The sequence below is a fragment of the Mirounga leonina genome, unplaced genomic scaffold (assembly GCF_011800145.1).
Source record: "Mirounga leonina isolate KUSES-001 unplaced genomic scaffold, KU_Mleo_1.0 Mir_170, whole genome shotgun sequence".
NCBI classification, from domain to species: domain Eukaryota; kingdom Metazoa; phylum Chordata; class Mammalia; order Carnivora; family Phocidae; genus Mirounga; species Mirounga leonina.
The window spans coordinates 33328544-33344833 of record NW_023270433.1 but is presented as its reverse complement, the minus strand read 5'-3'; the positions used below and the strand labels follow the sequence as shown (position 1 = coordinate 33344833).

At 52.0% G+C, this 16290-nt stretch overlaps 1 protein-coding gene across 1 annotated transcript in view; it reads right to left on the bottom strand.

The window, feature by feature from the left end:
* SHB (SH2 domain containing adaptor protein B) overlaps positions 1-16290 on the bottom strand; it is a 134242-nt gene that overhangs the window by 72206 nt on the left and 45746 nt on the right. The window contains exon 2 of the mRNA XM_035016266.1: positions 12028-12148. Within this exon, the coding sequence (XP_034872157.1) occupies positions 12028-12148 (121 nt within the window). The remainder of the gene's footprint in view (positions 1-12027; positions 12149-16290) is intronic.

Below are 16290 nucleotides of genomic sequence, written 5' to 3'. Positions count from 1 at the left end.
AGCCCCCAGGTACAGACCTCCATGCCCACACCTGACCTACCTCAAAGACTGACTACCATTACACATCACATGGCCACCTCCCACTAGAATGACCCTCCTGGGGGCAAGGCCCAGGTGGGCTCCAGCTCCCAGTACAGCAGGGCCTCAACAGACGCTAGGCAAAGCTACCTCCTCAGCTTTACCTTGAAGGGCGGGGAGAGGAACTTGGGGTGGGCTGCCCCTTCTCTATTTGACTAGGCTCTGACACGGTCTCCAACCAGTCCCATCCCCTTCCCCCAGTGGTAGCTCAGCATTAACTCTTCCTTAGCAAAGACTCAGCAGAAGCAGCTGAGCAAGGGAACTGGAATAAAGCTGTAGAAGAGGCCGAGGAAGCTGGGGCTGGAATGGGGTGGAGTGGTGGGGAGGCTGTCACCCACTGGCTGTTTTTCAGTTTGGCTGGATTGTGAAGTTGCTGCTAGTGTGGTCCCTTGTCCCACTTCAGGGTTCTGCTTTTTGTTACTGGGGAGGGCAGGACTGGCCCCCATGGATCTAGCCCATCTGACCCCACAGCTGCCTATCCCTGTCACCACCATGCTCAGATCCACAGAGTTCCCTCAGCCTCTGATCCTCCTCCTACCCCACTGACCGCCTGACCTGCTCCTGCTTGGCTTTCAGAACACAGTTCCCAGGATGCCAGAAATCCTCCCTCATGACCAGAGCAGTTGCTCGAGGCTCTACTCCTGCTTTCTCATCAACGAAATGGAAACAGTCCTACAAATGGCCTCCTCTGGGCCTCAGGGAAGTGGAGGACAGGTGCTATGAAGGCAGGGTTCCTGAATGAATGCGAACTGGGCTGGTTCTGGTTGGAGTTGCAGGAGTGTGAGGAAACAGGGCAGGAGGACAGAAGCATGCAGAAGAACTTCAAAGGAAGGTGACCCTGAGCTGGCAGGCCAGGTGGGTTTTAGAAGGGAAAGGCAGAACGTGAGCAAAGATACGGGGATGGAGCCAAGTGAGGAAGACATCAACAGGAGAAACTCTCCCCGTGACCCCACTATGTGCCACGATTGTTGGCTGGGAAAGCCAGGTGGGGTCAGGGCAGAGGCTGTTCCAGCTTTGGCAGGCAAGATGCTAGTCTGAAGAAAGGCCTGGTGAAAGCTGAGGATGAGCAGGGCTCAGGCACTCGGCTAGAAGGGGACAGGAAGGGGAAGGTGGCGACACCGGGGGCCACAGGAGGGCAGTGAGGACAGTGCCAAGACTTGAAAGGACCCCCAGGCTGGTAACGGGATGCTAGAGACGGTGGCTTCATGGAGGGCTCAGTGGTTGGGGCTCAGGGACATGAGTGTCAGGTGCCAGTCCCTTCATGGGGACTCAAGGTGACAGGTGTGAACCTACAGAGGCACAGGCCAGCGGGCGTGAGGCCAGGACCCAAGGGAGGAACATGTGGAGTTGCTGGCAAGGATGGAGAGGTGAGCAGGCTAGGGAGACAATGAGACCCAGTTCAAGTCCCTGAGAGCCTTTAATCTTCAGGGAAGAGTTTACGATCATTTGCACAACACTCCACCAGAACCAGCAAGTTCTGACCTGGGGACATTCTTTGCTGGAAAGGTCCGGGCCAATATCTCAAACACTGGGCGCCGACAGTCTGGGGGCAAGAGTTCTAAGCCCTGTGGTCCTTGCCCTCCAGGGGCCCCCAGTCTGGCAGATGAATGATGCCGCCGCACAGTTTAAGTGCTGTATCAGCGTGATTGTACAAAGAGTGGTCATGGCAGCTAAAACAGGGAGGACCCACAACGAAGCGTGGGCCCCGGGAGATGACCTTCTTCCAGTGCATCATTTTTTAGGTTGCCAGGTATAATTACAAGCCCGGGTTCTGGAAGGCAGAGAAGTGGCATTTTCTTTATTTATGCTCATGCTGCCTGTTTGGGGAAAGAACCTGAGGCAGTATACCACATTAAAACACCTGGACCAAGCCAGGTGAAAGAAGCTGAAAGGCAGGGCTACGGGGGAGGGGGGGGGTACTAAACCTGCTGATCCTCCGCATCCCTCCCTCACACAGCCAGGCAGAGGCCCTGCAGGGAGAGGGGGTGCTCAGAATGGGGCACAGTTCCAATCTGCATCCATGACTCAGCTTTCTCATCTGCAAAATGGAAATAATCACACTGTTTCCTCCCAGAGCCTTAGGGAGATTCTTGGCATAATCTACAAAAGGTGCCCTTAAATACAGCCCTCTGTCATCTCTATACGCTTCCAGAAAGCCGGCCTGAGCCTGAGTTAGAGGAGGGTACTAATTAATCAGCCAAATAATAGGGTGTGGGGCAAATCACTGAATCTCCTTCTTCAAGACTGCTGGAGGGACAGGAACCAGGGCCGGTGGTCTCCTTGGACAGCCCTTGCCAACCAGCTCCTCTTCTCAGGCCACTGGAGCACTTGAGGGCCCCTCTCTGACCTGACTCTGGGACCTCTTGAATACCTGAATGCACAAGTACCCACATCTGAATGCACCGACTTCTCCCCAAGAACTGTCCTCCCCTTCTGGGGTAACCGACTCTCTCATCACTCACCAGGATCCCGGCCCCTCCCTTACCCACTGCACCCCAATGGCTGGCAAGCTCTTTCACTCCACCCCTTGGCCTAGATGACTGTTGTAGCCACACAACCACAGAACCAGTCCCTCTGCCTCTTGCTTGTCTCCGCTCTAATCCACCCTATGCACCCCGGGAGGGATGACTTCCTGAACAACTTCCTAATGCTTTTACACCTCTGCTCAGGAACAGGCAAGTGCTTCCCCACAGCCTCCACAGTCTGCCCCACACACGGGGTGCTGCTGGGGGAAAGGGTGCCAGGAGCTTGGCTGCCGACCCACATGAGTCTCCCTGAATCCATTTCCGGACCGGCATTACCAACAGTTTCTGTGCCTTCAGATCTTTTAATGTCTCTCTGGGATTCTGAAAGGCAAAGGGCAGGGGTGGGGAGGTAAGCTCCTCTATTTCAGGTTCCTTCTCCTTTTTTTCTTTCTGTGGGAGAATGTTGGCTTTTTTCTGAGCTTCCAGGAAAGAAAAGGGGTTATGGGCTATTTTCCTGGGGGCCTGGGCCCTCATTGCCAAGTCCCCAGGAGGATATTAGGGTCCCTCACACCTATGAGGGTGGGTGCCAGCAGCACAGGACGACACTCACTGCTCTGGAAAAATCCACGGCAACCCCTGGAGTCCTGGCCTGCACCAAAGCCAGTAAGAGAGGAATACAGTTGCGAGCCATTGGGCCAAAGCAGAGCCCCTCATCCATGGAGACCATCCTGCCTCCTGAAGGTGGCCAGGGCGCTGGGGACAATCTCCACTCTGCTCTTGACTTTGAGCAAGCCTCTAACTTCTAGGCCTCAGTAACCTACCGCTGCTGTGACCAGAGGCAGCAGTGCCTTAGAAACAGACCTTCCCATACCAGCCATTTCCAGAAATGAGTTTATGGGAATTACAATTTGCTAACATTTCCCCCTTCCTTGATTCTCAAGTGTAAGCTTCATGAAAACAGGGACTTTGTTTTGTTCACAACCCCTAGAACACAGAACATGTACCCAGAAACACACAGCAGATGTCCACAAACACCCATTCAATGATTAAATGCATCACACCTTGTTCACTAAGGGCCTGTGACTTCATGCAAGTGATTCTTGGCAAAATGGGAAAAGTTGTTAACAGCGAGTAGTTTTTTACTGTTTGTTCCTTTTCTTTTCTTTTCTTTATATATTCTTTATTCTCCATATAGACTTTTATTCCTATACTCAGTCATTCTGTTGAATATTTACTGGGCCCAGAGGAGATATGAAGATGGGTGAGACCCAGTCCTTTCTTCCAAGGAGCTCTCCGCCCAGGGAGGGAGGCGGGGAGAAGAGGCACTACCAGACACCCCTATGCAGTCCCTCAGCATGGAGACAGAGTTGGTCTCTAAGACAGAGCAGTGCCTGACTCCCACCCAAAGGCCAAATGACTCCCTTCCCAACTCCCCACCCATTTAGCAACTGGTTAAACTCAGACTTTCCAGATCTGGCAATCTTCTGAGGAGGGTGGGAGTTCCCTGGGATCCTGAGGGGGCCCCAGCATGTCTGTACACCAGCCCTGGGCCCCTGGCATTGATGAACACACTCATGCACTCAACAACTACTTACTGAGCACCAACTCTGTGCCAGGTACTACTTTAGGCGCTGAGGTTCCAGCAGGGAGCAATGTTTTGCCCTTGTTAAACCCACATCTTAGTGGTAGAGAGACTATAAACAAGATAAAAGATAAGTAAAATACAGAGTGTGCTAAATAGCGACCAGTGTTAAGGAACAAAATTAAACAGGGAAAGGGGGTGGGAAGTTTTGAGGATGGGTTGAAATTTAAGACAAGTGGCCAGGGAAGGACTTGGTGGAAAGGCCATTTTGAGTCAAGACCTTAAGCGTGGCCTTGCTCAATGCCACCACTCGGTGCTGTCTACACTGGTCTTCGGGAGACAGTACTACCCCTTCCTCTGTCTCCCAGCAGGGACACTCCTCTTTGCCTGTTTTATACTACAGACATCAGTCCTTGTCAACCTCCCCCACATGACAGGGGGCACCAGGAACCAATGTCTGGCACACAGGTGTGCTGTCAGTAACTGTTAGCTTTCTGAGGCCTGTACCAGTCCTGTTGCCAATTTTCCTAAAAAGGTGGGCAAGCTGAGTGTGTGTGTTCTGGGTGCGGGGGTAGGGCGGGTGGGGAGGGGTGCGGTCAAAGGGAGAGGCGCGTGTGGAGTGAGAGAATAGGGAAGGGGCTGCCAAAGTGGGCCCAGTGGTCACCATGGAAACCCAGGCTTCAGGGTCCTCGATTCCCGCTCCCCACTGGGAAGCTCAGCAGGTGAGCACCACTGGGCTGGGTGTGTGAGCCCTGCTGTTTCTCAAGAACAGGAAAGTCATCGGGTGACTAATACAAAATCTATTTACACTTGATTATCTCCTTCCTGTCCGGTAGGTAAGTCATTCTGGTAAATGATAGACCAGCTAGGGAACTCTGCACAATCCATGACAAGCCAGGCGAGAGGGTGGAAGGGCAGGTTTCAAAACATTTCAAAACAAGGCCCAGAAGCCCTAGGTTAGAAGTCGGGAGACCCATTCTGTAGCTTGCTGATGTGTAACCTTGACCAGCTCAAGCTCCTCTGGGCCTCAAGCAGGAAAATGATTCTGGGTGGAAAAAAGGACTGCTCTTCAAGGACAGTTCTATCCTGACAACTCTCAACTCTGGGAGAGCTGCTGCAACCACCAGGGCAGGCTGAAGCCTGAGACAGCATGGGGAGAGGGCAGAAGGGCTGGGGGTGGGGGAGTGAAGGGCCTGCAGAAGGTGAGAGGCAGGTGGGTGGGAGGGAGTAATCGTTTGGGGAGCAGAGCTGTGCAGAGCAGGCTAGGCGAAGAAGAGACAAGTGCATGGACATTCTGGGAGCAGAGCCCACAGGTACTGCAGAGCTGGGAAGGGCCCAGACTCAGGGGCCCAGCAGAAAGGCCCTTTACTTTCACAGCTATCAGGAGGAGAGGGAGAACAGTGCTGCCCGGAATTAGGGGGGCAGATATGACGTCAAACACATGAGGACGGTGGAAATTGAGGTAGGGTAGCCAGAATCGGCCTCTCTGACACCAATCAAAACTCAAAAGCCCCCTTCTCTGAGGAGTGTTTGCGGGTCTTTCAGAGTACAGACCTATAGCTCCCAGCCCTATCTGTCCTGAGAGTAGAGAGGACAGCATGCATGTTCCTGGGAGGCGGCTAGCACCAGCTCTTCCTCCCATCTGGCAAGGCCTGGGCTGGTGCCACATGGAAGTAATGGGAGTGGGGTGAGAGGACGTACAGTTCTGACCAGGATGGAGAAGCCCAATATGACCACAGCAGCAGGGAATCGAAGGGCTTACAAAGGCCCTCATGGCACCCAGGGAAGGCAGGCACCCAGGGAAGAAGGCAAAATCTGATTTTTCAGAGGAGGTAATGGAGGCCCAGAGAGGGGAAGCAACCTGCCTCAGGTCACACAGCAGACCAGGGCAGAGGCAGACCCCACTGCCCACCTCCTTCCTCCGGAAAACAGGTCACAGCTGGAGGGAGACTTGAACATGGTACATACCCCCATTCTCAGAAAGCACACTGCCACTAGAAGAGGCTGTACCAGAGGATGAGAAGATACGGAAGGCTATCCCCACCTTGCCTTTAAAATCCGTGACTGGTTTTACCTGGACGTACCTGCTAGCACATAGGAGAAGAAAGAGGAGCAGGCAAGTTGTGAGCAAGGAAAATGGCCATGTCAAGGCAGCAGGGTTCTGTGTGAAATGGCTTTCTTTTAAATTCCTCTTATTATGCTATAAAGTTGATTTAATAATAAAAACATGCTAAAGACTTTTTAATGTGTAATTGCTTATAATAATAAAAATTATGGGAAAATGCTTTCAATTAATGTTTATGTGATTCATCCTGTGAAATGATACTTTGCACATTTTATAAAGGATGATGGGGGAATCATACCTAAAAGGGGGGCCTAAGTGAGTGTACAATCCCCAGTTATTTCTGCAGACCCTCTGGGACTACAGGACAGATGTATGTGTTTTATTTGCAGCTAAGAGCATTACTTTTGCCACTTACTTAACCTTTCTGAGACTCAGTAGACTTGTCTGTAAAATGGGGATGACAGAAGTACCTCTACCTTACAGGCTCCTTATAAGGAGTAAATGAGCTAATCACAGCTGCGTCCTTGGAGCAGTGCCTGGCACCCAGACCTTCCATACAGATGAATGACCACCATCCCAGTCGCCACCCCTGCCTTGGGTACCTCTGAGAGCGCCTGGGCTGAAGGCCTGGGGAGAAAGGGTCCCGGTTGAGAAATATTCTGTGCCTTTAAGTCCACTAGGGCCTCATGATCCAATCAGTCTTTACAAGCTGTTGTCCCATGTGGTTTTTCAATCATTATCCTATCAAAAGCCTCATTTCCTGCCACTCCTCTCCAGCAGAAAGAACCCACGCCTCCAAATGCCTTTGCTCTGGCCCTTCCCTCTGCCTGGGCTGCCAGCCCCGGCTCTCATCACCACCACCTACCACCTCTCCCCCCACCCACCTCACACAGAAGCCCTCGTCCCTCCTCCGAGCTCCTGGAGATTCACCCACTCATCTCCTCCGTGCACCCACCACTGACCACCCGGGTCCAGGCCTGGCTCCTTGCTTCATGGATGGGTGGAGGCAGTGGCAATATCTACCTAGGTGACAAGGTCAAGTCCTCGGCACAATAGGGCGGGGCAAGGGCTCCAGGCTGGATGACCAAGTGCACTGCAGAGGGCCTGATTTCCACCTGCCCCACTGTCCTGCTGCTTTGGCCGCCCACCTCCAGGTGTGCAGGGGCCCTACAGAGATTTCAACAGCACGGAACGCCCCAGTAACAATCTCCCGCACACATGCAAAGCTGTTCTTCCACCCAAGACTCACATCAGGGTTGCGTGCCCTATTTTACAAAGAGGATGCTGCGGCCCTCAAGAGGCTAAGCAAAAGTCAGCCTGATTGGGAGCCCAGAGCCTTCTCACCAAATCAGCAGCTTCCAAGCACCTCTGGCCCTCAAACCTGAGATGAAGACTCAGGGAAGAGGGTAAGAATGGGCTGTGAGGTAGGGCTTTGGAGGGAGGGTTAACCTGGGGACACGAAAGACACTAGAAGTCCTCTGATTCTTCCGCTTCAATCGACACAGGAGGAATCTGAGGCCCAGGTAGCGTGGAAAAGGCCAAGGCCAGAATGTGACCTCAAGGGAGGGGCCAAGTAAGATGAAAAGGGGAACTAGGGCTGAACAATTAGCACAAGCCAGGCTGGTCTGAGAAGGGAAGCTGCCAGCCCCAACCAGATCCTCTCCTATTCAAAGTTGGTCTCAGGTACTCCCTTTTGTGGGGCTGGCCTTGGGTGTCTAATGATGACACAATGCACAGTGACTAAACTTCAGAGGTGGCTTGAGCCAACCACCCATGTGTAACCTAACTACTTTTGTCATTTCCTAATGCAGGCTGTCTTGCCTTGGCTTGGATACCTCTAGGGATGGGCAACACATGGCCTCATGGGCCAGCTTCATATTTAATCAGTGGGTTAAAAAAACATCTCAGGGATGCCTGGGTGGCTCAGTCTGTTAAGCGTCTGCCTTTGGCTCAGGTCATGATCCCAGGGTCCTGGGATCGAGTCCCGCATCGGGCTCCCTGCTCAGCAGGGAGTCTGCTTCTCCCTCTGTTCCTCTTTCTGGCCCTTCCTCTCCTCCCCTTGCTCCTGCTCTCTCTAAGATAAATAAAATCTTTGAAAAATAAAAAAATAAAAAGCATCTCTAAAGGATTATGACTTTTTTGAGCCCCTGTTTCTCTACCTATAAAATGGAAAGCTTGAACTGGGTCGCTAGCTTCCCCACTGGGTTCCATAGAGCCCTGGGGTTTTCAGGAGCTACTCTGAAGCTACTTTTGGGATGAGAGAGGCAATGGGGGCAGAGAATGAGGCCCAGGCAATTCATGGGCATCTGGGTTGTGAGGTTCTATGGACAGCTATACCTCCATCTTGGAGCCAGAACCTAATTCCTGTGGGTGACACAAATGGGAGTCTGTGGAGAGGGAAATTGAGGCAGACAGAGGGAAGAGATGAGAGGAGCACCTGAGAAAATGGGTACGCTTCTCCCCACCCTCCTTTGTAGCCACAGCCTATGGGGCTGGGCTGAGTTCTCTGTTCACAAAAGCACACCTCCCCAAGCACTCCCTCTACGCCCCACCTGCTGCATGGAACCAAGGACACAAGAACAAAACCTTATCAGTTAATCACAGACCAGGTCAGCCACCCGGGGTGGGGGCGGGGAGGGGGGAGGCAGTCTGAAAATCAAGCTGGGGCACCCCAGGGCTCAGTGCAGAAACACCACCTTGGCAATCAGCCCCACAATTCACGACCCAGCTTGGTTGCCTTGGGCTACTTCTCTGTGCCTTAGTTTCTGCATCAGTAAAAAGGCACTACACTTTAAAGGGTGATGGTGAGGATACAAAAAGAATTCACATCAAGTGCTGCCAACGGGTGCGGGAGCCTAGCAGTGGCCCCCACTGCTGTTGCTGTCATTACTGACCCATCATGCCACACGTAGGGAAAAACAGAGGCACGAACTATGCTGCCCAAGGTCACACAGCCAGTTTGCAGCCCAAAGTAGCTAGAATTATGACCAACTGCCTGCCCTAAGGCTACTGCTTTGTAAGGGGAACTGAGGCCCAGGATCATTCAGGTGGCAAGTGGCCATCTCAGATCTGCTTGACTCCAGCCTGGGCCCCTTCCGCACCATACACAGAGGCATGCCATCTCGGGCAGAGAGGGCATGCTCTTCCCAGCAGAGTTATTCTTATCTACCAAAGATGCCTGCCCTGTTCCTAGAAGTTACGTGCACACATAAATGTTACGGCATCAAATAAAGGTCACCCTAAAGATGGAACGTAACTTGTTCTGTGCCACCCCCGTGCTCCACTGCCCCCCTTCTCCCCGAGGACCTTCATGGCAGCTCAGTGAGCTGCTTCCTGGAACATTTACACGGCGCTGGCTCATCCCAGCCCCCCAGTCCTGCCATCAGTCACCGCAGTGACGTTACACACAAAGAATTTTGAGTCAAAGGGAGCTGTAGTGAGGTCGTTACAGCCAGAAAATGTTCTGTTTAACCACCTATTTCCTGAGAAACAGAAAATGTGAGTAAATTTGGGCATAGCCTCTAAGCTCAGAAGAAAGTCCAGAACAGCAAACGTAAGGATGCCTCTTTGGAGACAGAATGCATGAGATCTTAACAGATCTCTATTTAAATCAATCTGCCCTGCCTTGGACCTGGCCACTGTGGGTGTGTCTCATTAAAAAGTCAAAGTCCCACAGGACAGTTCTATCCAGCCAAGTGGCTAATCAGCTACTCAACACTGAGGTCCATGGCAGCACCCAGGAGGAACCAGCTGCATTCTGAAGACACCAGGTGGTGTCCACAAAATCTGGGTTCCCAGAGGTCCCCTTCCCCCCTGGTCCCACGTTCTGCAGATGCAGGTCTGAGCCCCTCACTTCTACTTGTGTGACCCCAGAAGTGACTTGTCCTGTTTCTCTCACGTGGAAAATGAGACACCACTTCCTTTGCAGGGACATGGTGAGGCTTAAAAAGTATGTCTGTTAAAGGGCCCAGTACAGAGCCTGGAACCTGGCAAGAGCTCCAGCCTCAGATGGCTCCTGCCATTTCCTCGTGTCCCGGATCCCCCAGCGTCAAGCACAAACATACACTTCCCCCGGTGCCCCACCCCACAGACTGCCCTGCCAGGCACAGGCCACCTTGCCTTTCTGCCAACTTACTATGTGTCTTCAGGGAAGTCCCTCTCCCTCCATAGACTCAGTTTCCCCATCTATCACACAAGGCTGTTGGGTTCGAATGACCTTGAAGATCCTTTGCTGCCTGACATCTGAACGTGCCAGAGGGCCCCAAAGGCACTCTTGTAACCACCAGTCCTTTAACCCCAGGCCAACACCTGCCGACTGCAAGACTGGATGGAGCAGGGCCCCGGGCTGGCACCCCCCAGCGCTCCCACAGAGCTGATGTTTCACCAAGCCTGGCAGAGGTGATGGGATGTGGCAGCAGGGGTGGGTGTCACTACAGTCCTGAGGTGAAGAACATCCCACCAGCAGACTTGCTTCCCTAAGTCACTGGAGGAGCACTGACCCCAGCCCCGGCTCTCTGCCTCTTGCTGCCCACAGAGGCCACTCTGCCAGGAGAGATCAGGAGAGAGCATGAGGCCCTACAGAAGTCTGGCCTCATCGCTCCCTGCCTTGGCCCCTTACAAAGTGGCCAAGTGTTCTGGAGGCCACACTGGTGGTCAGACAATCAACCTCCAGGAACAGGAGAGCACAAGGCAGAGTCCTAGAGGCAGGGTCTGAATGTGTACCCATATCCTTCAGCAAGTGTCCTATGAGGTCTCTGTAGCCCCATGAGCTAGCACTTAGCACGGGCCCAGCATACACTAAGCACTCAGTCAATCTTGCTTCCTTTCTTCTAATTCAAGATGAATCAAGAGAATGTACTCAAAGACATGAACACCAAGTGAAGAGTAAAAGGGCCACAGAAAGTGGCATCTGTACCCCAAGTCCCAAGACACACAGGGCACCAATTCACTAAGCCTCAAAATTCAGAGGGGCTCCCAATCTACTCCTGGCCACCTTCCTGCACTCTAGACCCATGTGGTGCTCCTGTTCATGTGCCTGTCTTGTGTGGGGTCAGAGGGGACCAACCCACACGACTGTTCTTCTGTCTCTGGACTGTCCTCCTGAGTCAGGAGGACCCACATGGGTGGTTTCTCCCCACTGCCCTGCTCATGCCCAGGGTCTGTCTGAGATGGCAGATAACCTAATAACCATTCACTCCTTAAAGATGCTCCAGGCATTATCCTGACGAAAACAGACCCTCAGGATACTACACGCACGGCCACTTTCTTCTGGATCCCATACAATTGCTTGGACAAGGTTTTGTCGTTAGGGGCCAATAGGAAAACGGCCACAGGGGTAAAGTCTCTGTATTTTCTGTAAACCTGCCACATAGTCCAAGGGACTTTACGCTGCTTCCAGCCACTTGCCAAAGATTTCCTGGTAAGGGGCGAGGGATAATTCTGTCCCCAGGGATCTAACCCACCTCCTTCTACTAGATACTGAAAGCAAGGTGACCCTGCATGCTTCTTTTATTGCCCTGGCTGCTAGGAAGCTCCAGGGAAGTTTTCTATCTCAAATACTGTATTTTTCTTCAGTAGAAATTCCCCATGTTTTTTTTTTGGGGGGGGGGGTGACTTGGTTAACTGTACTTGGTACCGTGTACATGGACTTCCACTGTGCACTTCCAGGTACTTCCTGATGTAGGTGAAACATGAACTGGTGAACTGCGGTGAAGATTCAACACAGCACTGCCCTCCAAGCACCACGATGAAAGCACAAACCTTCCCCTGCTGATGCTGGCTGGGGACCACCCAAGAGTGTCTCCTCTGCCTCCCTGCTGAGTTGCGAGTCTGCTTACCTGTCATGATCCTCTGGGCCTCGTAGGGCTCCATGTAACCAGCACTCTCTCCCTTTCCTGCTTTGCCCCTGAGATCATTCTTGGCATCAAAGGGATCCGAATAGTCATCAGCGATGGTCACCTGCAAGGAGCAAGACGGCAGGAGTATGAGTCCACCTCTGGCTTTCTGCTTCACTTCTTTCACAGCCAGGCTTCGCTCCAACAAACATAAATGGAGCCTGCATCATACCAGCAAGGAGCAGGGGTTGGAGACAGGAAACAGAGCTGGTGCCCTTCCTTGGGGAGCTCCCATTCTCGGAGGGGTAACAGAGAGACCCACACCGGCAGAGCTCCTTGCCTCTGAGCCTATGCCTGCAGCCTGGCTGCTCCAGGCACAGCCCCGTGAGAACAGAAGGGCATCTGGGTAGAGAAGCACAAAGGCAAGAACCTGGAGGGTGTCTTTGGGGAATGTGAGTTGCTCAATTTAAAGGAATGGAAATGGAGGAAAGTTGGAAATGAGATAGCAGAAAGCCTAGAGATGCTGACAGGCTCCTGGTGCTGGCTGAGTCCTACTAGTGTGTCTAGAGATAATTATGTTCAGCGTTCCATCTTCCCCGAATCTGGAACACAAGCATGCCTTGGGTAATCGGACAACAATTTGGTGAGATCAGCGCACTGCAAACATGACCATGGCTGCAGGCAGACCCAATGAAAACACAAAAGCAGCTCAGGGAAGGATAGACTGCCATGGCCAGAAAGGGCCTTCTATAACAGATGGGGAAACTGAGTTCCAGAGAGAGAAGGGGCTTGACTAAGACCCTCAGGCAGATCCTCTGCCTCCCAGGGTCATTCTCCTGGCCTCCTCACTTGTCCATATTTAAGAATACAGCAAAGTCCCATGGCAAACAGACAGGGTCACCTCGGGGTAGGCAGTCAGGGCAGGGAGGGGAGTCCTAGGACTATGCCAGAATCTGAGATTTGAACGTTGCAGAGACAAAGTTCCACATTTTCCCTGGAGGAGGATAAAAATTCTTGGGCTAAGAGTAAACATGGCAGTTTTTCCTCCCATTTCTTACTTCCAAGCTTCATGAAGGGCACACTTACCAGTGGGGATAGGACAGGAACCCATCCAACCCGTTCCCTGCCACAGCACCCTAGCTCCACCGCAAACTCGCTGTGACCTCTGTTGAGTTCTTTGCCTCCTTGGTCACATCTGGCAAAGGGCAAGTCCTCAGCCTCTCAGTCTGGGCCACCCAGCTGCCTCTCTTGGGAGGGGATAGGTTAGCATTTCTCTCAACCCTTGGGGTTACATGAATTGTTATTTAAATTGTAGGTTTAATTAGAAACCACAGGAGCCTCCTCTCTCTCCCAGCTCCTGGAATGTAAGGCATTTGAGGGGCCTATAAACCCAGGGGAAGGGAAAATCCCCCTTTGTTTGCCTGGTAAATGGCAGCTTGTGGCGGCAGCCCTGGCAGGGTGAGCGAGTGACCTTCAGCTGCCAGGAATGTGATGCCCATGGAGGGACAGCGGGCAGGAGCACCGTCACGGGAGTGTGGCCGGGGGTTGATGGGAGGCGTGGCACAAGCCGCCACCGCTCCCCGAACAAGAGCAAGCTTATCAGTGAACGACCCGGGGCCAGAGCGCCTGCCACCGCCTGCCACCGCTTCATCACGGCTGTGGGTCAGGCTCGGAGTCCCAGAGGGGACACTTCCAGATGCTGACATTGTCATCGTGGCCTTTCTGAGACTCACTGAGCTCAAATGACACCAGGCAGGGGAAAGATGGGGGTGGGGGAGCACTGGGTCTGGCAATGTCTTTCATTTGATATTTCTACTCTACCATTTGCAGAACACATTAGGGAGCAAATTATACACGTGAACCACCATCAGAAGAGCTCAGAGGCTGATCTGATCTAGGGTTTTGTCTCAAGAGTTCAAGGAACCAGAAGTCCAAATGGAGAAAACGACGAGCCCACTGGAGATGACCTCTACTCTCATCTCTCATCCTGGATTTCCTTACACTCTCTTTTCAACATGAACGGCTTCCGTCTATTCTAGGAAGGGAGCAAATATTTCTCCAAGAAAAGCAAATCATTTTGGGGGGATTAGCTGAGGAAGGGGAGGACAGGGGAGGGAGTGGGCTGCAGTCTCCATAATCTAGAAATCAACATTCCAGCTCCTCTCGGAAGTGCTCTGTAATTTGCAAACAGGGAAGGCTTGCAGGATATAAACCAAATCTTTGTTCGCCCTGGGACAGGAGCTCTGGGAGGCCTTCGGCTCAGCAGACACTATCTGTATTTTCTAATTAAAATGAGATCTGAGCTCAGGTTGTCAAGGGGGACCCCAGCTGCCTGCCCTGCTTACTTCCGTTTCAATAAGAATTTACAAATCCTAAAACCAGGAAAAGCCCCTGGTCCCTGCTGACATATGGTTCCAGTTATACCTGCTGACAGTTGAAAATCCTTCCATTAAAAAAAAAAAAGTTTACAATTCTGTTAGTTTAAGAAGCAAATCGGAAGGTTCCTAAAATGTATATTTAATCAATTTGCTTTCCAGCTTCAAAGTGAGGTTGGTGGAGGGGAGGGAATTTGAGGTTTGAGCAACCTGAAACTTGGCAAACACTCACTGAGCTGTCTGACCTTTCCGCAAAATCATGTCCTGGTTTTTGGAGTAAAAGTTTAACCAGGTCCTAAGAGAGTGGAGCAGGCAGTTAACCAGAGCGCCGAGCAGCTTGCCACAGGCCCCAGCCACCAGCACTGGGCAGTGTGACTGCTGTCCAAGCTGCCCAGGACTCACTGCAAGTCAGGAGGGCCGGCAGGGGGCTTGAGTGGAGGCTGCTGATTTTCTGAGTTAAAAGAAAGGGAATGAGTTTCCCCAGATGAGGGTTTGGGTTCCTGCGGGGGCTGACTCCGCTGTACTTTAAAATGCCCTCCAATCTAACTGAACAATTCAACCAAAAGGGAGCCAGTCATCAGGCTGCAGGTCAGGCCACATACACAAAAAAGAAGCTTTCCTTGATTTCAAACTTGGATTGACAGGCATCGGACCCCTTCAACGTGCCTGCTCATGGTCTCACGGGGCAGGCGCAGAGCTGAGAGGGGGTCCCAGGCCACTGGTCTCACCACTCCGCTAAGGAGCTAGGTAGCAGCAGAAAGGCAGGCTGTTGGAGCCTGTCAAGCCAGTGAGTCAGGTTCGCTTTCCTGGCTTCCTGGGATGGGTGCAATGGTCCATCTCCAAAAAAGGAGAGTTATGGCTAAACCCTAGGCACGGCTCTTCTTGCTTTCAAATGAAACTGGAGACCTTGGGTCAGCCCAGTGCCCCAAAGGACTTTCACAGGCTTAAAGAGCTGTGAAACTGGGGGTCCTTGAGAGCCCTGCTCCAAACGCTCCTTTCATAATGGCCCACCACGGCCCAGAGGGTTCTAGAATGCCACCATGTCTGCTGCCTTTCTGACAAGGCTCTGTGAGCTAGCTGCAGACTGGGAGTGGGCTCCACAAGCCTCCTTTCTGGTTTGCACATACTGCTCTGTGAAACTGGTTCCTCCCTTCCAGGACGCTGAGGCCTGGGTGTTTTTATCTTGGGAATTTAGCTTTGTGATAGGAAGCAGTCTTCCTGTTCAGGCCCAAAGGGAAGCACTAGAGGAAGATGGGTGTTGCCACTTGACCATACAGGGCCGTTTGCTTTTGTGAGACAGCTGCCCCAGTGGGGAGAACGGGTCCTCTCCACACGCTCTCAGCGGAAAGGTAAATTGGCAGAGCCACTTTGAAGGCCAGCTTTTGGCAAAACCCATGAAAATCCAGAAATGCACATGGATTGACCCAGCAATTTCACTTCTCAGTATTTATTCCCAAATGTGCGCAAGGAGACGGGCAAGAATGCTCATTGGAGCACGTAATAATGAGAAACTGTAAGCACCTGCTATTTCCATCAATAGGAGAACTGCTAAATAAAACGTGCTAGCTCCACACTATGAAATATTATTCAGGAGATTTAAAAAAAAAAAAAGCAGTTGCTCTCTATGCACTCACATGTCTCCACAACATAGCTTTGAATGGAAAAGAAGCAGGCTGTGGAATGATAAATATGATACCTCTTCATGAAACATAAAACAGAAACCTTTATCTAATGTAAAGAAAAGGTCTAGGGACATAGAAACTTTATTTTTTTTTTTTAATTTTTAAGGTTGGATCAAGAGTTGCACGTTCTACTGAATGAGCAAGCCAGGAATCCCTAGGGAGATACAAACTAAGAAGATACTTCCTCTGGGACGAGGGAAGGACTGAGA